The sequence below is a fragment of the Lepidochelys olivacea genome (genome assembly GCF_965140295.1).
Source record: "Lepidochelys olivacea isolate rLepOli2 genome assembly, chromosome: 23".
Taxonomy (NCBI): Eukaryota; Metazoa; Chordata; order Testudines; family Cheloniidae; genus Lepidochelys; species Lepidochelys olivacea.
The window spans coordinates 13,040,312-13,062,161 of record NC_140433.1 but is presented as its reverse complement, the minus strand read 5'-3'; the positions used below and the strand labels follow the sequence as shown (position 1 = coordinate 13,062,161).

The window sequence follows — 21,850 nt, the reverse complement described above, 5'->3', positions numbered from 1 at the left end:
CAGGAAACAATCCAGCTTTATTCTGTAGAGCGCCTACATACATTGTGGTGGGGGTCGCTGCCTCCTGCTGGCTGGAACAAGCCCCGCACGCCGCTGTGTCATCGTCCTCGTACCGCTCCAGGCTGAGGGGGAGTCTCAGACTGCACCGGCTGCAGAGGCTGGGGTGTGGTTCTCTCTGGGTTACAGCTGGGGTTACTCGGCCAGGTTGAACTGCGCCATCCCCCCGGCTTCCTCGCTGGCCCCCAGGGCCTCCCGCAGCTGGGTCCAGAAGACATCCTGGGCCTCGGGCTGCTCCGGCCAGTGCAGGTAGCTGCCCTGCTTCACCAGCCTCCGCAGGCGGTGGTAGGGGGAGAGGCTGCAGGGGCAAGAGGCCGAGATCTGAGCCCCAGGGCCCATGGCACCCGCTCCCCACGGCGCCCCCAGGAGCTCCCCCCACAGCCAGCCCCCTTCCTGCTCCCCAGAGTACCCCCGGGAGCTCCCCCCGCAGCCAGCGCTCACCCTCCTGCTCCCCAAGGCCAGCGCCCCCCCCGCTCCCCACGGCGCCCGCAGGTGCTCCCCCCGCAGCCAGCCCCCCTCCCGCTCCCCACAGCGCCACCGGGAGCTCCCCCCACAGCCAGTGCCCCTCCCGCTCCCCATGGTGCCCACAGGAGCTCCCCCCGCAGCCAGTGCCCCCTCCTGCTCCCCACGGCGCCCACGGGAGCTCTCCCCGCAGCCGGCGCCCCCCCTGGATCCCCACAGCGCTCCCAGGAGCTCCCCCCACAACCAGCTCCCTCCCGTTCCCCACAGCGCCCCCGGGAGCTCCCCCCACAGCCAGCACCCCCCCGCCCCGGCTCCTCACAGCTCCCCCGGGAGCTCCCCCCGCAGCCAGCTCTCTCCCACTCCCCACAGCTCCCCCCGCAGCCAGCACCCCACCCGTTCCCCACACGCCCCCAGGAGCTCCCCCTCCTGCCAGCCCCCCCCCACGGCTCCCCACAGCACCCCCGGGAGCTCCCCCCACAGCCAGCTCCCCCTGTTCCCCACAGCACCCCCGGGAGCTCCCCCCGCAGCCAACCCCCCTCCCACTCCCCACAGCGCCCCCGGGAGCTCCCCCCACAGCCAGCTCCCCCCTATTTCCCACAGCACCCCCGGGAGCTCCCCCCGCAGCCAACCCCCTTCCCACTCCCCACAGCGCCCCCGGGAGCTCCCCCCGCAGCCAGCTCCCCCCTCCCGGCTCCCCACAGCGCCCCCAGCTGGGAGAGGCGGGGCCAGGCTAGCCGCGCGCCCCCCGCCGGGGGAGCCTCACCGGTAGTTGGGGATGTCCTCGAGGAAGACGACGACCAGCGGGTCGTGGCCCTGGTCGTAGGTGCGGGCGCAAGCCAGCTGGATCTCCAGCGAGCACCACTCACTCTCCAGGGCACGGGCACTCAGCAGGCACAGGGCCTTGCGGCTGCTGCTCACGCCCTGCTGCACGTTGTCCAGGTAATAGGCCCCGGGGGCGAAGTCGCGGGGCCCGAAGCAGAGCCGGAGCCGGGGCCGCCCTTCCTCCTCCAGCTTGGCCAGCAGCGTGCGCACCGCCCAGGCCTCGTCCTCGGGGCAGCAGGAGACGTAGGCGTCGTACTGGTAGCCCCGCCGGCCCCGCCGCAGCCGGCCCCGGCCCCAGGCCCGCAGCAGGTAGTAGCCGTAGCGTAGGGTCCAGCCCAGCTTGGCCCCGGCCAGGGACCCCGCCAGCGCCAGGAAGGTGGCGGCGAACGACCCCGCGAAGAAGACCGCGCCCAGGTCCGCCCAGCAGAAGGCGAGATCGTGGGCTTGGAAGAGCCCCTGGCTCACGCCGGGCCCCAGGCAGAGGTAGGAGCCCAGCAGGGCCACCTGGACCCCCGGCTCCGCCGCCGACCAGTTCTGGAACCAGGCGTTCTCGCAGGAGCAGGCCAAGGGGTTGCCGGCCACGTCCAGGTAGCGCAGCGCGGGCAGGTGGGCCAGCGGGGCCCGGCTCACGTTCCGCAGCCCGTTCTCCCGCAGCGAGAGCCACTCCAGGGAGGCCAGGCTGGAGAAGACCTCGCCGGGCAGGTCCCGGAGGGAGCTGCCGTCCAGCCGGAGCCGCCGCAGGCCGCCCAGGCCTCGGAAGAGCCCCGGGCGGAGGCTGAAGAGCCCTTCCCGGCCCGGGTAGATGTCGGAGAGATCCAGGGAGTGGAGGCTGGCCAAGGGAGCCAGCGAGAGGTTGAGGAAGACGCCGCTGGGGTTGTCCCTCAGGCTGAGCTCCTGGAGGTTCCCCAGCCCTTGGAAGAGATTGGAGGGCAGCCGGACGGGGGGCCGGGCCTCCTGCGAGCTGAGATCCAGGCCCCGCAGGGCCGGCAGGCCGGCAAAGGGGGCAGGCGAGTCGTACTTGCAGTAGGCCAGGAGGCGGTTGCGGCTGAGGTCCAGGGTCTCCAGGGCCTTCAGGCCCAGGAAGGAGCCCTGGGAGAGTTTGTAGAGGCCGTTCTGGGCCAGCGAGAGGTGGCGGAGGGAGGTGAGGCCCTTGAAGGCCCCTTTCTGGAGGGTGAGGATGCGGTTGCCGGAGAGCAGCAGGGTGCGGAGACGGTGGAGGCTCAGGAAGGCAGAGGTCTTGATGTACTGGAGGTTGTTGTCGCTCAGGTCCAGGGTCTCCAGCTTGCGGGTGTAGGCGAAGGTGTCGCGGGTGACGGCCGCCAGCTGGCAGCCCTGCAGAAGCAAGGTCCTCAGGGAGGTCATGCCCAGAAAGGACCCCTTGTAGACGTAGGTCAGGCGGTTCCTGGACAGGTCCAGGTGGGCCAAGCTGCCGAGGGGCCGGAAGACGCGGTCTTCCAGCTTGGTGAGGTGGTTGCGTCGCAGGACGAGGACCCGGAGCCAGGGCAGCGACCCGCCCCAGGCACTCTGCTTCAGCCGCTTGACCTTGCACTTGTCCAGCGAGAGGGACTCCAGGCGGGGGAACGAGCGGAAGACGCCCCCCTCCAGCTGGCTCAGCGGGGTGGTGGACAGGTCCAGCCAGGTCAGGTTGGTGCAAGCGCCCAGTTGGCCCAGCCGGGACGGCGGGAGCTTGGAGTGTTTGATGTCCAGGGTGGTCAGCGCCGGCAGGCTCCCCAAGACCTGGCAGGCCAGCCCGAGGTCCGCGTCCAGCACCGGGCGCATGCTGGACCAGTGCAGGGCTGTGAGGTTGGGCAGCGGCAGGCCCAGGAGGTAGGAGATGTTGAGGGGGTTTTCGTCCAAACTCAGCTCCTCCAGGCCGGGCACGGCGCCGAAGGAAGCGGCCTCCAGCCGACTCATGTTGTTGTGGGTCAGGTTGAGAGAGCGCAGGCCGGGCAGGGAGCAGTGGGCGAGGTCCAGCCAGGCGATGCTGTTATTCCGCAGGTTGAGGTCCCGCAGGAAGGGCATAGAGAGCAGGCCGGGCCCAGGGCACGGGGCGGAGATCCGGTTGGAGTCCAGGTCGAGGAGGGAGAGGTTGGCCAAGCCGCTGGCGACCGCGGCCACCTCCTGGAGCCGGGAGAGCCGATTGTGGGGCAGATGGAGCTCCTGCAGACCGGGCTGGGCCGCCAGGGCGGCAGGGTGGAGGGCGGCCAGGGCGTTGCCCCTCAGAAGCAGGACCCGCAGGCCCGTCAGCCCCGCCAGCGCCGCGGGGCCCAGGGCCACCAGCCGGTTCTGGCTGAGGTCCAGCAGCTCCAGCTCCTGCAGGCCCTGGAAGGCGCCGATCTGCAGGGCGCGGAGGCGGTTGAGGTCGAGCCGCAGCTCCCGCAGGCGGGGCAGGTGGGCGAAGGTGGCGGGCGCCAGGTCCTGCAGGGCGTTCTGGGAGGCGTTGAGCCAGAGGGTGGAGTTGGGCAGCGGGGCGATGGCCGGGCCCAGCTGGGTGATGCCGTGCCCGGCGCAGCTGGCGTAGCCTGGCAGCTCGTAGGGCAGCTGGCACCAGGCAAAGCCGAAGGCGCTGGCATGGCGGGCACAGAGGACGGCTGCAAGGAGCCAGAGGGGCAGGGCCAGGGGCATGGCGGGGGGGGGGGGGGCTGTGTGTGCTGCCCTCTGCTGGTTGTGTGTGTGCACGCCTGGGACTGGCACAGCACAGAACACGCCCCGCTTACGCCCCCCACCCCACCCGCTGACCCCCGCACCCAGTGACCTCCACCCACTCCCGGCAGCGAGTGACCTGGGGCCGGGGCTTCTAGCTACACCCCCCCCCCACTCCCAAGGATTGCCTCCCCAATCCGATGGCAGGCGCCTTAAAAGAGCCCCCGTTTCCTGCCCCCGGCTGGGGCTGAGCCGAGCGACCCGGCACACAGACACCTGCAACGAGAAAAACAAATTGCACTCCTGTCACTAGTGGTTAGAGTTGTGGGGGGGGGGGGCTGGAAGCCCGGACTCCTGGGTTCTCTCCCCAGCTCAGGGAGGAGAGTGGGGTCTAGTGATTAGAGGGGGGAGGCTGGAAGCCCGGACTCCTGGGTTCTCTCCCCAGCTCAGGGAGGAGAGTGGGGTCTAGTGATTAGAGGGGGGAGGCTGGGAGCCCGGACTCCTGGGTTCTCTCCCCAGCTCAGGGAGAGGAGGGGTGGGCTAGTGGTTAGAGGGGGACTGGGTCCTGTTCCCTCAGCTAACACCAACTGTATGTGACCTCACGGGGTCAGACGTAATTTCTCCATTTCACTTCCCTTCTGCAAAGCCGGGCACAGGAAATTCGCTCTGCAGCCCGGAGGTCCGTGGACTCAGGGAGCTAATGACCGGAAAGGGCTTAAATCCGGGCTAAGCAGGGGCAGTATTGGCAGCCGCCCCAGGGCGGGGACTGGCTGGCTCAGGCGAGTGGGGAATGGGGCACGGGGCCTTTCCCTCTAGGGGGCACCGGCTCCCATCCGGTCCCAGAGCAGGGGCTGTTGGGGGGGGGGGCATAGATAATGGCTGCCTCCTGGCCAGGCTGGAGGGGTTCGGGGGGGGGGTGGGGTCTTTGGATGCAATTGTGCCCCCTAGTGGCAGGAAATCGCAGCTGCTGATCCCCCCCCCCGCCACTCTTCGCTCTACCTTTCTTGTGGTTGCAAATGAAACCAGCTCTGGGAACTGAGCCGCCACCCCCCCCCCCCACTGCCGCCACCCCCCCCCCCCCCCCGCCGCCAGGGCTCTGACCCAGCACCCCGAGGGACACTGTCAGCCGGGATGCCGTCGGGGGGAGTGAGTCGGGGGGGGGGTCTCAGCTGGGGGATGGGCTCCCCAGGGGCCTTCGTGGTCTGGGTTGAAGCTGTCCCATCCTTGCTGAGGGCTGCCGGGGGGATTGGGGGCATCTAGGGGCCTGCAAGTGCATGGTGGGAGGGGGGATGTCTATGTGACCAGACCCCCAACTTGGCTGGTGCCCCTCACTCCCGACCCGCAGCCCCCTGCTAGCCCAGCCCTGAGCTCCTGCCCCCCCCCAGCCCCCCCCCCCAGCTCTGCTGGTGCCCCTCACTCCCGACCCGCAGCCCCCTGCTAGCCCAGCCCTGAGCTCCTGCCCCCCCTCAGCCCCCCCCCCAGCTCTGCTGGTGCCCCTCACTCCCGACCCGCAGCCTCCTGCCTCTCTCTCACCTGCTGTCTCAGAGCTCAGACTTTCGGCACCACCTGTCCCGACTCCTGGGATGAGTCAAAACTTGTCTCCGGGCGTCGCTGGCCGCTACTTCCTCCCTGTGCAACGCGCCGACACCATCAGAAACTTGCTGCGGAAATTGCAGCACCCAGGCGTATGCGCAGGGTGTGCAAAAGGGGGCGCCCTCCCCCACAGGGGTCACTGACCCCCACTGAGCCTCTCCCCGCCCTGCTGCCCCCCGCCCCGCTCCCCGCAGCCCTGCGCCCCCTGCAGAGCCCCCCGCCCTGCTCCCCGCAGCCCAGCGCCCCCCGCTGAGCCCCCGGCCCCGCTCCCCGCAGCCCAGCGCCCCCCGCTGAGCCCCCCGCCCCGCTCCCCGCAGCCCAGCGCCCCCCGCTGAGCCCCCCGCCCCGCTCCCCTCAGCCCAGCGCCCCCCGCCCCGCTCCCCGCCCCGCTCCCCGCAGCCCAGCGCCCCCCGCTGAGCCCCCCGCCCCGCTCCCCGCAGCCCAGCGCCCCCCGCTGAGCCCCCCGCCCCGCTCCCCGCAACCCAGCGCCCCCTGCTGAGCCACCCGCCCTGCTCCCCTCAGCCCAGCGCCCCCCGCTGAGTCCCCCGCCCCGCTCCCCGCAACCCAGCGCCCCCTGCTGAGCCCCCTGCCCTGCTCCCTTCAGCCCAGTGGCCCCTCGCACCATGCTGGGGCATTGAGGCCAACCCTGACTGCTGGGGAGCTGCAGTGGCAGGGGGTGGGCAGCAGGGGGCAGTCTGAGCCCAGGTTCCGGGCTGAGCCCGAGACCATCCAAATCCGGGCTGTGAGATTGCGGTGCCGGAGAGATGCTGGCCGCAGTCCCATGGGAACGGGAAGCCCAGAGCACCGTGGACGTGCCTGGGAGCCCAGCCAGCCCCGGGGGGGAGAGGGAGGGGAGATGCTGCTAACGCCAGGTCCGGGGGGCGGGGTCACGCAGACCTGGGGGTGAGGTGGGCACCAGGAATCCAGGGAAGTGGAGGCTTCAGCAGACACGTCTTGGCGTCTGGAACCGGGTCAGGGAACCCAGGGAGTGGAGATGGGGGAAGAGAGGGTGAGGGCAGAGCCCTGCCCGTGCCCCTCACTCCCGACCCGCAGCCCCCTGCCAGCCCAGCCCTGGGCTCCCCCACCCCAGTCCTGGTGGTGCCCGTCACTCCTGACCCCCAGTCCCCATTGCACATCTGAGACATATGTTACAATGACCATTCATATTTGGCCACTGACCTTAGTACTTAGAAGGCAGAGCGCCCCCTGCAGAGCCCCCCCGCCCCGCTCCCCACAGCCCAGCGCCCCCTGCTGCTCCCCCGCCCCGCTCCCCGCAGATCAGCGCCCCCTGCAGAGCCCGCAGCCCAGCGCCCCCTACTACCCCCCCACCCCGCTCACCAGCGCCCCCTGCAGAGCCCCCCTCCCCGCAGCCCAGCGCCCCCTGCAGAGCCCCCCTCCCCGCTCCCCGCAGCCCAGCGCCGCTGGGTCCAACTATGGAGCTGGTTCCAGTGAAGCCAACGCGCCTCGTCCGGGGCGGGGCGTATTTCACGGGGTGGGGGGGGAGGGGGCGCGTTAGCCTGTCTCTTTAAATATGGAAATGAGCCAAAGAGGCCACGCCCATTCATGCTAAAGTGGCCCAGATTTCGAGGGGAGGGGAAGGATGGGGCGGTCACGGGCGACTCCTGATTGGCTGGAAAGTTTATTTTCAGGCTGGCGTTTTGGCAGGACCTTTTCCTGTCTGTCTCTCTCAGTGGCCCCCCCACCGCACCCCCCATAACTCCTCCCCCGCAGCACCCCGCCCCCCAGAAGCCCCCTCTTCCCCGCAACTCCTCCTCCCCCTCCTAGAATCCCTCCCACACCTCCCCCATAAACTCTGCCCCCCCCATTCCCCAGCCCCTGGCCCCCCAGCCCCAACTCCGCCCTCCCCCACCCGCTGGTGCTGCCCACCCCGCCCTCCGGTCCCTGCCTCGGGGCTCGCTGCGTCCCAGCTCCCGGCCGGTCCCCGGCGCCAGCATGTCCCGCTCGGACGAGGTCAACCGGCTCACGGAGAGTGTCTACAGGGTGAGCCCTGCCGGCCCCCCCCCCCGCCGGTCTCCCCCCTTCCCCCGCCGGTCCCTTCTCTCCTCCTCCCGCCGGCTCCCCCCCCTTGCAGGTCCCTTCTCTGCTCCCCCCACCAGTTTCCCCCTCCGGGTCCCCCCTGCCGGTCCCTTCCCGGCACCTTCCCTGCTCCACCGCCGGCTCCCGCCCCCCCCCTCCGCGCCGGTCCCTTCCCTGCTCCCCCCGTCGGTCCCCCCCCCCCACTCCTCTAGTCCCTTCCCTGCTCCCCCCGCCTCCTCTGCGCCCCCTTGCCTGCGCAGTTATTCTACTCCCTGGCCCCGGCCATACCCCCCCCCCCCGCATTCCCTCCATCTCCCTGGCCTGGAGCTTTTCTCTATACTCCCCCCCACCCCCTGGAGTCTGGAGCCCCTTTGTTAGCCTGGCAGGGAAGCGTCTGGGGAAGTGTTTTGGGGAGGGGGGTTGCGGTGGAGGGTGCATGTGTGGAGGTAGATGGTGAGGGGGGAGTGGGGCCTGAGGGGGTGGGGGGCCTGAGATTCCGTTGTCCCCCGTTTGCTCCGCCTCCCCGTGGGGGTTGGGGTGCTGGGGGCCCTGCCGCTCACCCAGACTTCCACTGAGCGATGGGGATGGGTCGGTTGCCAGGGTCTGGTCCCCTCAGCTTCTGGCTCTTTCTGGGGCTATGGGTTTTAACCCCAGCCCATGGGGCAGCCCTGAGGGGGTGGGGTCAATCTGGAGTCACCCCTGATTGCAACAGGGCCAGGTTCTGATCCCAGCGTCAAACTGGAGTCACCCCTGATTGCAGCGCGGCCGGATTCTGATCTCAGACCCTCTGGTGTCAATCCAGAGTGAACCCTGATTGCAATGGCACCGGGTTCTGATCCCAGCTCCCTCTCAGGGTCAATCCGGAGTCACCCCTGTTTGCAGCGGGGCCAGGTTCTGATCTCAGTCACCCAGCTCCGCCCGGAGGATTCCCCCGGGAGCTTGGACTGGTTCCTGCTCAGCAGGGAGCGAAGGGGAAAAATGAACCCGCAAATGCTGGGGCGCGGGAGGGGGTCGGGGGGATGGTTTCCTGCCCATGTCGCTGAGGGGTTCATCTGGCATCAGTGGGGAGGGTCGGGCGCTGGGGTCTCGGCTCCTTTCTATCCATCCATCCCTCCTCCCATGCACCCTTCCATCCCTGTCTGCACCTCTCCATCCCCCAATCTAATCACTCTGTCCTCCCCCCAGTTATGCCAGCCACGGCTCCGGCCCTGGGACCCCTCGTTCCATTCCCCTCCATGCAGCCCCCAATCGGGGGTCCCCCCCAGGATGGGATGTGACCCCCCCAAAGGGCCAGGGTGCAGAGCACTGTTGCGGGGGGGCTGCATCTTGTGTGGATTCCCAGCCCCCTGTCCCAGCTGACTGGGGATTAAATGTGCGGGGGCAGGGGGGGACTGCAATTTCTGGCTGGATCAGATTCTTTTAAAAGGCTAACTCGTTCCCGGGGAAACAGCCTGTGGGAGCCGAGAGAAATCGGGCTGGGCTCCAGATGCCTCTTGGATCCTCCCCCCACAGGGCCTGGGGGCCAGGGAACAGCCCCAGCTCAGGGCCCCCCGGCTACACCCCTCTGGCTCCAGTGTTTCCATGAGGGGTATCAGTCCATCTGTCCGTGTCTACATGTCTAGCGATAGCTACATGTCCTGCTTCATTATTGTAGGCTGCTTTACCATTGTAGGGTTGCTTGGGAACCCAGGAGTCCTGGCTCCCAGCCTCTCTGCCCCCCGCTCTAAGCACTAGTCCTCCCCCTCCCCTCCCCGAGACAGAGAGAGAACCCAGGGGTCCTGGCTCCACCACCCCGCCCCGGGGGACAGTGTCTTTGCGCCCGACCCGCTGACCCCAAAGCCATCGGGCTGAGCCGACTGATCCGGGCTGAGCTGGTGCTGGGCTCCCGTGCGCCGGGCGGGGAAGGGTGGGCAGTCGGCCGCAGCCCAGCGCCCGGGGGCCTTCGCCCAGCCAGCCGCCCTCCTGCTGGGCTGGGCCTGGTGCTGATCGGCCCTCAGCTGGCCCCCGTCTGCCGCCTGCTGGGGATTAGGGGTGCCAGAGTCCTGGGGCTCAGTACGGTGTCTGTCCCCCCCTCACATCATCCATCTGTCCATCCATCTTCACACACATCCTTCTCTCCATCCGTCCGTCCACCCCTCTATGCGTCCATCCATCCCTCTATCCATCTGTACCTCCACCCTTCTATCCATCCATGCCCACACAGCTCCTCATTTGTCCCTCTATCCATCCATTCACCCACCTGTCCATCCCCACACTCACCCCTCCACCCACCTGTCCATCTGTCCATCCCTATATGTGCTCCTCCGTCCATCCCCATCCATCCCTCTCCACACACTCCCCAGATCCGTTCCTCGCTCCTCCTCCTAGCCTCCCACTCACCCCTCCAAGTGTCACTTTGCTTAGGAATATAATACCTTGGTGTCTAACAATGTAAATCTTCAAAAACGAGGAGCCCGCTGGCACCTTAAAGACGAACAGATTTATTTGGGCCTAAGCTTTTGTGGTGAATACCCCACTTCTTCAGATGCAAGTGCAATGTAAATCCTGTGCCACCCCCCCACCCAGGATACCCAACCCCCGCGCCCCACCCCAGAGGGGTTGCATCCCAGCACCAGGCGAGGGGTCCCTGTATACCCAGCCCTTGCGCCCCACCCCAGAGGGGCCACATCCCAGCGCCTGGTGACAGCACGAGCTGTGATCACCACTCTGTTTGGTGCAGGTGATTCTGGACCAGTTCAACCCCGGCCTGAGGAGTTTTGTCACAATGGGGAAGAGTTACCAACGAGCGCTCTCAGGTAAACTGCGATTTTCCCACGGACCTCCCCAGCCCATCCAGCCAGCGCCCCCCAGAGGGGAAAGGCCCCATGCCCCATTCCCTGCTCCCCTGTGCCAGCCGGTCCCTGCCCTAGGGCCGGGTGGGAGCCGGCACCCCCTAGAGGGGAAAGGCCCCGTGTCATTCACTCCCTCCTGCTCTCTCTGTCCCAGCAGGGGTGACCGTAGCGGCCAAGGGTTATTTCGACGCCCTGGTGAAGCTGGGGGAATTGGCCAGCGACAGCCAAGGGTCCAAGGAACTGGGTAGGTGATACCTGGGGGACATGGCTGTGGGGCGGGGGGAGAGGGCTGGGCCGTCTGCTCCAGGTCAGACCCACAGGCCCATCTACCCCGGTGTCGTGCCTCCTCCCTGCCCGCCTGGATCAGAACTATGGGCCCATCGCCCCTGGCATCCCACCCCACCCCCCAGGTCTCCGTGCTGGGGACTTCCTGCTGCAGGAAGCTGCTGTTTTCTTGCTGGAAGCTGTGATTTCCTCCTGTCTCCCCTCCCCTGTCCGGGGCTGGGCCAGCCTTGCAGACTGGGGGTGGGGGGAGATATGTGTCCTGAGAAATGCCCCCCCCCCCACTACCATAGCTCAAGGCCCAGCCATCCCCTTTCCTCTCCCTTCGCCTTGCCTAGCAACCCCCCCCCCCCGCCCAAGGTTCCAGTTTTAACCCTTCACGGCCTGGGGGGCCAGCTCCCCCCACACACCTTTCAACCCCCACACACACTTTGCTGCCAGAGCCCAAATTCCCCCTCCCCCAGGGTGTGACCTGCCTGGGCGGAGGGAAGGGGGAGTTGAGAGGAGGGGGGGGGCTCAAATAGGTGGTGGGGTGGAGTGAGGGGGGCTGAAGGGGGGATTGTGTCCCTCTGCCTCTGGGGGAGGGGGCCATGGGGCACATTGGGGGCGTGGGCCCATGGGGTGCACACTGAGGGGCATGTGTCATGCATGGGGGGTTGTGTGCACAATAGGGGGGGGTGCAAGCGGGTGTGTGCGGCTGGTGATCAGCGTGTGAAGAGGGGCGTGCGGGGGTGTAGCCAGTGGGGAGTGTCTGGGAATTTGGAGAGGGGATTGTGTGTGTGCAAATCGTGGCAGGTGTGCACAGGTTGTGGGTGTGAGGGTGCGCGCAGAGGGCAGGAACCGGGAGGTGGGCGTGCACCAACGGGCAGACTGCGAGTTGTAGGGCAGCGTGGGGGTGACCGCGGGGAGCCTCCACATTGTGTGACCCGGTGGGGGAGGGAGCCGGCCCCACTCGCCACGGCTAGCGTGTGAGCACCGGGCATGTGTGTTAACGGGTGGGGGGCCCTGCTCACACACGTGTGGAAATGGCGCACGAGGCCTCGGGTGTGGGGGGCAGACGGGGATGGGCCCTTTTGCCACGTGGGGGATTATGGGATGGATTAACGCTCCCCCACCCCCCCATATACACACACCTGTCGTTTCCCCGTCCCGCAGGAGACACCCTGTTCCAGATGGCTGAGGTGCATCGGCAGATCCAGGTGCAGCTGGAGGAAACTGTGAGTATCTCCCTCCCGCCCCCCATCGCGTTATCTCTTCCCCCCCTCCATCGGTTCCCCTCCCCAGCTAGCTCCCCACCTCCCCAAAGCCCTGGGGCGCCTCCCATCCAGCCCTGCTGCCTTCTCAGTCCCCCCCCCACCCACGAGACCCCCCCTGCACCCAGAACTTTTCATTCCCGGAGAACAGTCGGGGGCGGGGATGGGACCCTGCATTCTCAGCCGAGGCCGGGGTGGGGGGGTGGGATACCAGGGGAGGAGGGGGATATCAAGGGGGTTGGGATGACATGGGGGGGGATATCATGGGGGAGATGTACTGAGGGGGAGGGGATCCCTCGTTCACTGTCCCCCTCTCGCCCCCCCCCCCCCCCCCGTGCCCCCGCCGCCCGCTTGTAGCTGAAACTTTTTCACTCGGAGCTGCTGGCCCAGCTGGAGCAGAAACTGGAGCTGGATGTCAAGTACCTGCTGGTAAGAGTCCCCCCAGCATAGGGTCCCCCCCCCCCAGCCCTGCAGGGCCCCCCCAGGTCGGTGCCTGCCCCTTCCTGCTCCCCCCGTGCCCGCCAGCCCCCCTGCACCCACCCCGGTGCCCCTGACTCCCCCGCAGCCCGGCATCTGCCCCTCCCTGCGCCCCAATCCACCCAGCCCCCCCATGTGCCCCCCATTTTCCCCTTTTCAATTTCCCACCCCCACCAAAGGGTTCTGCCCATTGTGGCCGTGAAAGGCGTTTGCCCTCTCCCTGCCTCAGTTTCTCCAGTTGCACCATTCATAAGTTCAGACACAGATTGGGGTCCCTGTCACACTGGTTACTGCACTCACCCGCACTCCCCCCCCCCCCCCCCCAGTGACTCGGGACTGGGGGAGGTCCCCATCACGGTGCATAGAACCGCTCTGACTGAGATCTGTGGGGGGGGGGGTCTCTATCATACCGGGCGCTGCGCAGACCGAGCTGGCCCTGCTGAGGGTCCTGGGAAGTCCCGTTCCCTCTCTCCCCACCCCCATCCTGCCCCATCCCTGGGGCGAGCTGACTCCCCCCCCCCCCCCGCCCCGCTCTCCGGCGCCCCCGCAGGCTACCCTGAAGAAGTACCAGAGCGAGCACCGGGCCAAGGTGGAGGCCATTGAGAAGTGTCAAGCTGAGCTGAAGAAACTGCGCAAGAAATGCCAGAGCAGCAAGAACCCCCAGAAATATGGGGACCGCGAGGTGCAGGTGAGGGGGGGAGTAGGGCTGGGGTGGGGGGGACCATGAGGTGCAGGGGAGGGGGGACTGCAGGGGGAGGGGCTCTCAGGGGGGTGGGAACCAGGAGGTGCTGGGGATTGTAAATCTGGTTGGGGGGGCACTTAATCTGGGAGCAAGGTCTGGGATAGGGGTCTGCCCCACAGGGCCGAGACCCTCCCCTTCCCCCCACGTGGTGATGTTCCTGCCCAGTCGCACGCGTGGTGTGCTCGGCCCGGGCTAGACAGTAGCGGAGACGCCCCGAACACGCCCACACGTGAGCCCGACACGCTCAAACACGGGGAAATGCTAACACGCGTGGCACACACGGTGTCCCCGGGCTGGAATGTCACGAACGGTACACACATGACAGACACCCACACCCACCCGCGGGCACATGCCTGGGCACACAGACACTGGCCAAAAGCCTCAATACCTCCAGGGCTGGCTGATTTGGGGGGGGGCAGAAAGGACCCCAGGCCTCAACCCCCCTCTCCCTCAGCCCCCCAAGGGGCCCCTGGCAGCTAGGGGCAGAGCTTGGGGAAACAATGGGATCGGCCAGGCTCCCGCAGGAGACACGGGGCCGTCACGTCCGGCCGGAAGCCGCAGCAGGATGTCCCGCTGGAGGCGGGGGGAGGCCAGGAGCTCCCCCACCCCGCTCTCTCTGGCGCCCCCGGCGGGCAGAGGCGGGCGTTGCTGTCTTGGGAACGGTGGCTCGGGGCGCGGGCGGGATCGGGGACCTGAGGGGCTCGCGGCTCCGAAGGGTTTTAACATTCTTTGGCCAGCTGGTGCCTGGGACCCTAATCTCCATAAGGGGCTTTGGGTGGATGGACTCGGGAGGGTGGGGGGTGGAACGCACACGGGGGGGGGGGGGGAACGCTGGGGAGGGCGCCCACATGGGGGGCGGGAGGAGACACAATTGGGGGATGCAGAGTGGAAGAGTTTCTGGCAAGTGTCTCCTGGGCCCCCCCCCCCGGTAGTTCTCTGCCCCCCCTCGCCTCTGCTCAAGGGTCCCCCCCCTCACTCCCCTCCCCCCTCATTAGCATGTCAGGCGCCTGCTCCCTCCCCTCCCCCCTGCCCACTCCCCGCCTTGGCTCCGGAAGGCCCCCCTTTGTCGACACCCATTGCCTGGGGAACCATTACTTCGGGGTCACGGCCCCCATTCTACAGGCTGCCAGGGGGAGGAGGGGGAAGTGGGGCGGGCAAAGGGGGGATGGTGGTAACCCTTCCCCCCACCAGGGCCTGCTACGGGGAGGGGGGGCAGAGGAGTGTGTGGGGGGTGTTAACCCTTCCCCCACCGAATCCAGTCAGGGCCTGATGGGGGGTGTTATTTGGGGTCCAATGTGGGGTGTCAGGGTCTGATGTGGGGCGGGGGTTGGGTTCTGATATGGGGTGTCCAAGTCTGATGTGGGGGGTTATTTGGGGTCCAATATGGGGTGTCAGGGTCTGATGTGGGAGGGTTTTGGGGTCTGATGTGGGGGGGTTTTGGGGTCTGATATGGGGTGTCCAAGTCTGATGGGGGGTGTTATTTGGGGTCCAATGTGGGGTGTCAGGGTCTGATGTGGGGGGGTTTTGGGGTCTGATATGGGGTGTCCAAGTCTGATGTGGGGGGTTATTTGGGGTCCAATGTGGGGTGTCAGGGTCTGATGTGGGGGGCTATATGGGGTTTGATATGGGGTGTCAGGCCAATATGGGGGGGATTATCTGTGGTCAGATGCAGGGTTGATATCTAGGCCCAACTCTGAGGTGGTGAGGTCTGATATAGGGGTGATTCAGCCCCCCCCATGCTCTGATACCCCCTTGGGACTCTTTTCTCCCCCCGCTCCCAGTATGTGGAGGTGATGAGCGCCAAGCAGAGCGAGCTGGACTGCTTTGTGGCGGAGGGATACAAGGGTGCCCTGACCGAGGAGCGCCGCCGGTACTCGTTCCTGGTGGATCGCCAGTGCGCTGTGTCCAAGCACTTCGGTGCCTACCACGCCAAGGTGAGCCGCCCTCCACGTATCCCTCCGCCCCCAGGGGCGGGGCACGCACACGCCGTATCCCTCCGCTCCGTATCCTTCCACCCGCTGGGGAGGGGGCCGCACGCCCCGTATCCCTCCGCCTGCTGGGGAGGGGGCTTTCCACCCCATATCCTTCCGCCCCGTATCCCTCCACCCACTGGGGAGAGGTCACGCACTCTCTGTATCCTTCCACCCGCTGGGGTGCGGTCACGCACTCCCCATATCCTTCCGCCCCGTATCCCTCCGCCCCCACAGGCCCCATGTTAGGGGGACGGAGGGGGGAGTGGTGTAGTTCCTACGGGGCCCTGGTTGGGGGTCGCGCTGTGGGCTGGGTGGGGGGGAGTGGGAGCCCCGTAGAGGGTGGGGGGTCCCCTGGGTGGGGCACGAGGGGCAGTGTAGGCCCCCCCATTCCGCCCCCCCTCACTCATCTCTGCCCCCCACCCCGCAGGTGAAGGAGCTGCTGGGGGCCAAGCTGCCCGGCTGGCAGCAGTCCTGTGTCCAGCCCACCCGCCTGCCCGACCGCGCTCTGGCCCTGGTGAAGCAGACGGCCAACAGCCCCGCCGCGCCCACCGTCTCCGACCCGCTGCCCGCCCCCCAGCCCCTGGAGGTGCCCGCAGAGCTGGCGCCCCTGCTGGGGGGTGGGGGGCTGGCCCTCAACCACGTATGTCTCTGCCCACGGGGGAGGGCCGCTGTCGCCAGGGGGTGGGGCCCCTCGGGAGAGACCCGGACTCCTGGGTCCCCTTCCGAACAGGGATGGTGACTTGGGGACTACGGGAGAGGGGTAGGGTCCCCCTGGCAGTGACCTTGTGTCCTGGGTCCTCATCCCCAGCTAGGTCAGTGACCCGGACTCCTGGGTTCATTCTGCAAGGGCAGAGCCCCTGGGAGGGTGACTCGGACTCCTGGGTCCCCAAGCCCAGCTGGGTGGGTGTCCCTGATCCCCAGTGAGCAAAGCCCCTCCCCCTGCCCCCCGTCTCTCCTTCCGCAGCGCGTCTCACTGCAGGAAGCGACTCCGCTCCCCAACGGCGACTCTCACCGCACCCGGGGCTCCCGTGACCTGGGGCCCCCGCCTGCCAGAGAGCCCCTCACCGTCCCGCTAGGCCTGCCGGCCCCACAGCCCGCACCAGCCACGCAGACCCCCCCGCCGCCCAGGGCCAGCGACAGCTACTCCTGTACCCTGCCCATCCCCCGCAAAGCCTCTGCGGAGACCCGCCTCGCCACGCTGAGTAAGTGCCCGTCGGTGCCCCTCTCTGCCAACCCGCAGCACCTGCTAGCCCACCCCTTCCCCCCCGAGCCCTGCCGGTGCCCCTCACTCCCGACCCGCAGCCCCCTGCTAGCCCAGCCCTGGTCTGAGCTGGCCAGCTCAGACACATTTGCTACTGGAGCTGAGCCTGACCGGCTCGTCTCACATGTGCCCCCAGATGGGGGTGTCCCAGCCCCCACTGGTTTCCAGCCTCCCTGGCACATGATGCAGGCTCCGTGGGGGGTTGTTGGGGGGGGGGAGGGTGACCCCATTCTGGGGGGAAACTGCCCCACCCCCACCCCCCAGGTCTGGGCACTTTGCCCAGACTAAGCCAATTAACAGTCCAGCGCTGAGCGGCTTGTTCAGATTTCATACCCTGGGCTGACCCGGCCGGGGCTGGGAGGGAGATTGGGGCTGTGTGGGGGGCTCTGCGGGTTCCTGGCCAGTTACACACAACGTGCCCCCCCCCCCCGAGTTCTCCTCTCCCCCCCAATCCAGCTTTTATCTCTATCCGCTGGTGCCCCCCCAGGCTCCTTGTGTGTACCCTGGGACACCCCAAGCCCCACCCGATGCCCCCCTATAAGACCCCCACCATATATCCCCCGTGTGCCCCTTTCTCAGTCTCTTGGCCCCTCTCCAGAGGCAGGAAGGCAAGGAATCCCCAGCCTGACCTCCCCACCTTTTCCCACCCCCCAGCAGAGAACAGGACCCTGCCGCGGAGTGGGGTGTGGGTCGAGCGGCGCCGGGTGCAGGCCGTGTTCTCCCACGCACCCGGTGAGAGCAGCACCCTGCTCAACTTCCAGGAGGGCGACGTCATTGCGCTGCTGGTGGCCGAGGCCCGGGACGGCTGGCATTACGGGGAGAACGAGGCCACGCACATGTGAGTGCTCCCCTCCCCTTGTTAACCATTAGCCCTCTCCCCTCCCCTCCTCCCACAGCTGGGGAGAGAACCCAGGAATCCTGGCTCCCAGCCCCCCCTCACCACTAGCCCCCACTCCCCTCCCAGACCCGGGGATGATGGATCCGGGCTCCTGGGTTCTAAGTCCCAGATCCGGGTCCCAGCGGGGCCCTTGCCAGCCTCTGTGGGGCTGTGACCTCAGCCGCCCTTTGTGGGGAGGGTCTGGGCGTGTCTCCGTCCTGCCTGACCTCTGCTCCCCCCACCCCCAGGAAAGGCTGGTTCCCCTTCTCGTACACCCGTCCTGTCCCCCCTGCCGAGACCCCTGAGAAACCCCATGGCAGGTGAGCTGGGGGCTGGGTGTGCCACGTGGTGGGAGGGGAGAGGAGGAGTAGGGGGTGACAGATGGAGGAGGCTGGGGTTGGGACTGGGGAGGCAGGGGGCTTGGAGGGGATGGGGGGAAATGGGGGGCTGGCAGTGGTACTGAGCTGGGGGACGAGAGGGGGCAGAGCGGGATGGGGAGAGGGTGGTGCTGAGCTGGTGGCAGGATGCGGGGCACAGAGAGGGGGAGATTGGGGCTGGGGGGAAGTATTTTGGGGGGACCTGTGCAGCTCCAGGGCCTCGTTTTAACCCCCACCTCTCCTCCCCCTTGCCCCCCCAGTTTTCCCCTGAGCAAACTCAACAGCTGCAGCACGGGGACCCTGGACAAAGCGGGGTGTGTGGCCCCCAGCCCGGAGGGGGGCCATGGGGGGGACGCCTTGCGCTACACCCCCTCCCCCCGCCCCAGCACCTTCCGCCAGCGCCCCTACAGCATGATGAACCCTGACCTGTCACAGGTGAGTTGGGGGAGGAGCTTCCAGGTGAGTGCCCCCCTGCTGGCCACTTGCTGGACCTGGGGTCCCTCCGCTCCTCTCGGGGCACAGCTCCTCCCCCCAGTCTCCTCCCCCCTGAAGCCTGCTGCCCAGCCTTGAGCGTGCCCCAACCCTTGAGACCCCCCCCGCTCCCCTCCCCGGCACCCAGCCACCCCTCCAGGGGCAGTAGCTCACCGGAGCCTCCTGAGCCGCTCCATTGCAATGGCCGGGCACTTCGCCTCGATGACCCTCCGTGGGTGGCGCTTGGCCTGCCCGCCCCCAGGGTGCCAGCCAGGCCGGGGGCGCAGGGGGCCGGCAGCATGGCACCGAGGCAGGGAGCGAATTGGTCGGTTGTCCAGTGCCACCAAATTGCCACCAAGGGGGCCCCACTGAGGAACCTCCCCCACATTTCTTCTGCAGGCCCCTTTGCCAGCTGCCACCTGGGGGCAAGTGTGTGTATTGCAGGGCCAGCCTGGTGACTGCCACGTGCCCTGCCCCCTGCAACCCCCCCCCTCCAACCTCACCTTCCGGCTAATGTGATTCTCTCCTTCCTCTTCCCAGTTAGCGAACGAATTTGGGAGCCCCCTGAACTCCTCCCCGTCCAGGTGAGAGCAGCGAGGCCCCCCACCCATCAGGATCCCCCCCCCCGTGGGAACTAGCACCTGGATTTATCCCCCCTACAACTGCCATGGAGGCCCCATGACCCCTGCCCTCTCTCTCTCTCTCCCCCCTTCCCCCCCCAGGTCTAACCCCTTCGCTCACGTCAGGCTGAAGCGGACTGTGACCAATGACCGCTCGGCCCCGCTGATCCAGTGAGGCCCTGAGGGCGCCCGCCTCGCCCGCCGACAGCCCCCTGGGGGAGAGATGCCAGGAGCCCCCCCTCCCCCGCTCAGGAAGGACTCGGGAGCTGGCGGGGGCCTCCCCCCCAAATGCAGCCTGCAGCTCTCTCTAGTGGCTGCTTTGCAGAAGAGCATCCCAAAAGCCGGGCCCCGTATTGCGCAGCGGCCAGGGAGGGGAGGGGGTCGGGGTTCGAATCCCGCCGGCGATGCCTGGAGGGGGAGGCAGGAACGGAGCTGGGCCCTGGGGAGCCAGTGTGTGGGGGGGTGGGGGAAGGGAGAGAGAAGGGAGGGGGAGAGGCTGCCCCCCAAGACAGAAATGCCTCCTGAGGGCTCTGCCTGCCCTAAAGCGACCACTTCTATGGGCTAGGTGTGTATCTGTCCATCCCCCCGTGCACCCCTCTATCATCCGCCTACACACATCCATCCCCTCTGTCTACCCCCCATGCGCCCATCCATCTGTCTGTCCTCCTGTGCACACATCCGCCCCCCTGCCCTCCCACCTATCCATCGGTCCCAGCTCCCCCAGGGGGGCTGCTGTGCCCTAGCTTTTCGCCAGTCCTTCGGAGCAACCCGTCAGTGCCAGGCCCCGTGCCCTTCCCCCGTTCAGAGACTGAGCCCCTGGGCTCCAGCCCCCCTGCTTCCTCCCGGGAGCCCTGCCCAGCTGGCCCGCCCAAGCCAGCCACTGGGGGGAGACCCTCACCCTCTGCAGTGCCCCCTGGCAGCGCTGCCCGGATGTGGGGAGCCCCAAGGTTCGCCACCCACCGCCGCCTCGGCCCATTGTCCCTGCAGGGCTCCAGGCTGGAGCGTCCCCTCCTTGGGGGTTAATTGTCCAACATGTAACTGGGGCAGGTGGCTAATGGGAGGCTGGTTTTTAAGCCCAGCATCAATGCCAGGCCCACGGGGTGAAACTCGAGGGCAGAGCAGAAGGCGCTGAGAGGTAGGGGAAGGCGGGTCAGTGGGGAAGGGAAATCCCTGTCTCGCCCAGCGGCTGGAATCCGAGGGGGGCACCTGACATGTGGCCAAGGGGGCGGGTGGGTCTAGCGTCCTTGGACAAGGCTCTGAAGCAAAGCAGGCCGGGCCCAGGGGGAAGGGGGCTGGTGATGCAGTGGCTGGTGAAAAGACAGGAGACAAAGGGGAAAGGGGCCGTTTTCAGACCGGAGCACGGTCGAGCGGGGGGGTCCCCCAGGGGTCTGCGCTGTGCAAAAGGCAAAAGGGGCGAACGCTGAGCGAACACGTGCAGACGAGAGAAAATGACTCCGGATCATTAAGTCCAAAGCGCCCGGTGAAGAGCCCCCCAAAAGATCTCACAGACAGGGGGACGGGGCGTTGATAAATGCGACGTGGGAAACCGTTGTCCCAGCCGTACCCACGTGAGGAAGGGCTCTAGAGTTGCCAAGACAGAGATGGTGGAGTCAGGATCGGTCGCAGCAAACGCCACGTAAGAGGAGGCTGGGGACCACGAGGAAAGGGGGGAGAATCGGACCGACAATACCCTAATGCCGCTCTATAAACTGAGGGCGCGCCCAGCCCTTGAATTCGGCAGGCAGTTCGGGTCGCCCCAGCTCCAAGGAGATCTGTTAGCGTTGGGAAAGGTGTGGAGAAGGTCAGAGAAATGATGTGGGGCTGGCACAGCTTCTGGCTGAGGAGAGATGAAAAGGACGGGCACTGTTCAGGTTGGGGGAGAGACGGCGAAGGGGGGATGTGAGAGAGGGCTGTGAAATCGTGACGGGGATGGAGCTGGGGAACAGGGACGTGCTATTTACCCCTTCACATGAGGCGAGAACCAGGGCTTAGCGGATGAAATGACCAAGCAGCAGGTTGAAAACAAACCAAGGGCAGCCCCGTCAACCTGGGGAACTCCCTGCCGGGGGATGCTGGGAAGGGCACAAGTTGAACAGGGTTCGAGAGTGGGTCCAGCACTGGTGGGGCAGGGAGGCAACCCAGGCTCTGGGTGTCCCTAAACCTCTGCCTGCCCGAAGCCAGGAGCGGTCGATGGGGTGCTTACGCGACACCTTGTTCTGTTCCTTCTCCGTGACGCACCAGGCTCTGGCCACTGGTGGCAACAAGCCACTGGGCCAGCGGGACCTTTTGTTGGCCCCAGCGCTGCTGTTCTTCTGCGGGGGCCCGTTGGCTATGTGGTTCCTCCGTCGATCGGGGTCGCTTCCAGCTGCCCTTTTAACACCCCGTTCACCCCACCCTCTGCGGTCCGTGGCCCCACCCCCATGGCGCCGGCTCTGTAACCCTTCGGCCCCCACAGGGGAGCAGCGCGAAGCACAGAGGGAAACATGGGCCTCAAAAATATTACAGCAAATTCCCATTTCCTCATGCCATCCATCAATATGATCATAGGTATGTTTCCGTCTTCCGCCCCACACCCCCTCTATCCATCCATCCCTGTCTCTATCCATCCGTTTTCCCCCCCACCCCCTTATTTATCCATCCCCCACCCCCCTGTATCCATCCCCCAACCCCTCTATCTATTCATCCATCCATCTTCCCCCAACCCCTCTATCTATTCATCCATCCCCCACCCCTGTATCTATCTATCCATCTTCCCCCCACTCCCTTATTCATCCATCCCCCACCCCTGTATCTATCCATCCATCTTTGCCCCCAACCCCCTAATTCATCCATCCCCCACTCCCTCAATCATCCATCCCCCACCCCCTGTATCCATCCCCCAACCCCTCTATTCATCCCCCAACCCCGTATCTATCCATCCATCTTCCCCCCACTCCCTTATTCATCCCCACCCCCCTGTATCCATCCTCCAACCCCTCTATTCATCCATCCATCTTCCCCCCACCCCTGTATCTATCCATCCATCCCCCAACCCCTCTATCTATTCATCCATCCATTTTCCCCCCACCCCTG

General features: G+C 67.0%; 2 protein-coding genes and 1 long non-coding RNA gene across 10 annotated transcripts; 1 reads left to right on the top strand and 2 right to left on the bottom strand.

The window, feature by feature from the left end:
- LOC311511720 (uncharacterized protein) lies at positions 1 to 3,984 on the bottom strand. The gene is made up of 2 exons (XM_084612532.1): positions 1,283 to 3,984; positions 1 to 355 (listed from the first exon to the last, which is right to left on the bottom strand). The coding sequence occupies exons 1-2, from the start codon at positions 3,964 to 3,966 to the stop codon at positions 193 to 195; spliced, it is 2,847 nt and encodes a 948-aa protein (XP_084468658.1). The 5' UTR covers positions 3,967 to 3,984; the 3' UTR covers positions 1 to 192.
- A 131-nt stretch (positions 3,985 to 4,115) lies between these two features.
- On the bottom strand, positions 4,116 to 6,688 carry LOC311511767. The gene is made up of 3 exons (XR_014709337.1): positions 6,475 to 6,688; positions 5,518 to 5,613; positions 4,116 to 4,260 (listed from the first exon to the last, which is right to left on the bottom strand). It is a non-coding gene; the product is annotated as an uncharacterized lncRNA (long non-coding RNA).
- Positions 6,689 to 7,448: 760 nt separating this feature from the next.
- On the top strand, positions 7,449 to 19,192 carry LOC311511725 (BAR/IMD domain-containing adapter protein 2-like). Of its 8 annotated transcripts, none has more exons than XM_084612547.1 (14): positions 7,449 to 7,578; positions 10,334 to 10,409; positions 10,603 to 10,689; positions 11,883 to 11,944; positions 12,338 to 12,409; positions 13,008 to 13,145; positions 14,981 to 15,133; positions 15,600 to 15,812; positions 16,137 to 16,374; positions 17,088 to 17,271; positions 17,559 to 17,630; positions 17,948 to 18,122; positions 18,699 to 18,742; positions 18,881 to 19,192. In XM_084612547.1, exons 1-14 carry the CDS (start codon positions 7,531 to 7,533, stop codon positions 18,951 to 18,953), a joined length of 1,635 nt encoding a protein of 544 aa, XP_084468673.1. In that variant the 5' UTR covers positions 7,449 to 7,530; the 3' UTR covers positions 18,954 to 19,192. The 8 variants fall into 8 exon arrangements, with proteins under 8 accessions (XP_084468673.1, XP_084468675.1, XP_084468674.1 ...); XM_084612549.1 differs by having other exon boundaries at positions 10,600 to 10,689; positions 15,600 to 15,758; XM_084612548.1 differs by having other exon boundaries at positions 10,600 to 10,689; positions 17,091 to 17,271.
- The last annotated feature ends 2,658 nt before the right edge of the window (positions 19,193 to 21,850 follow it).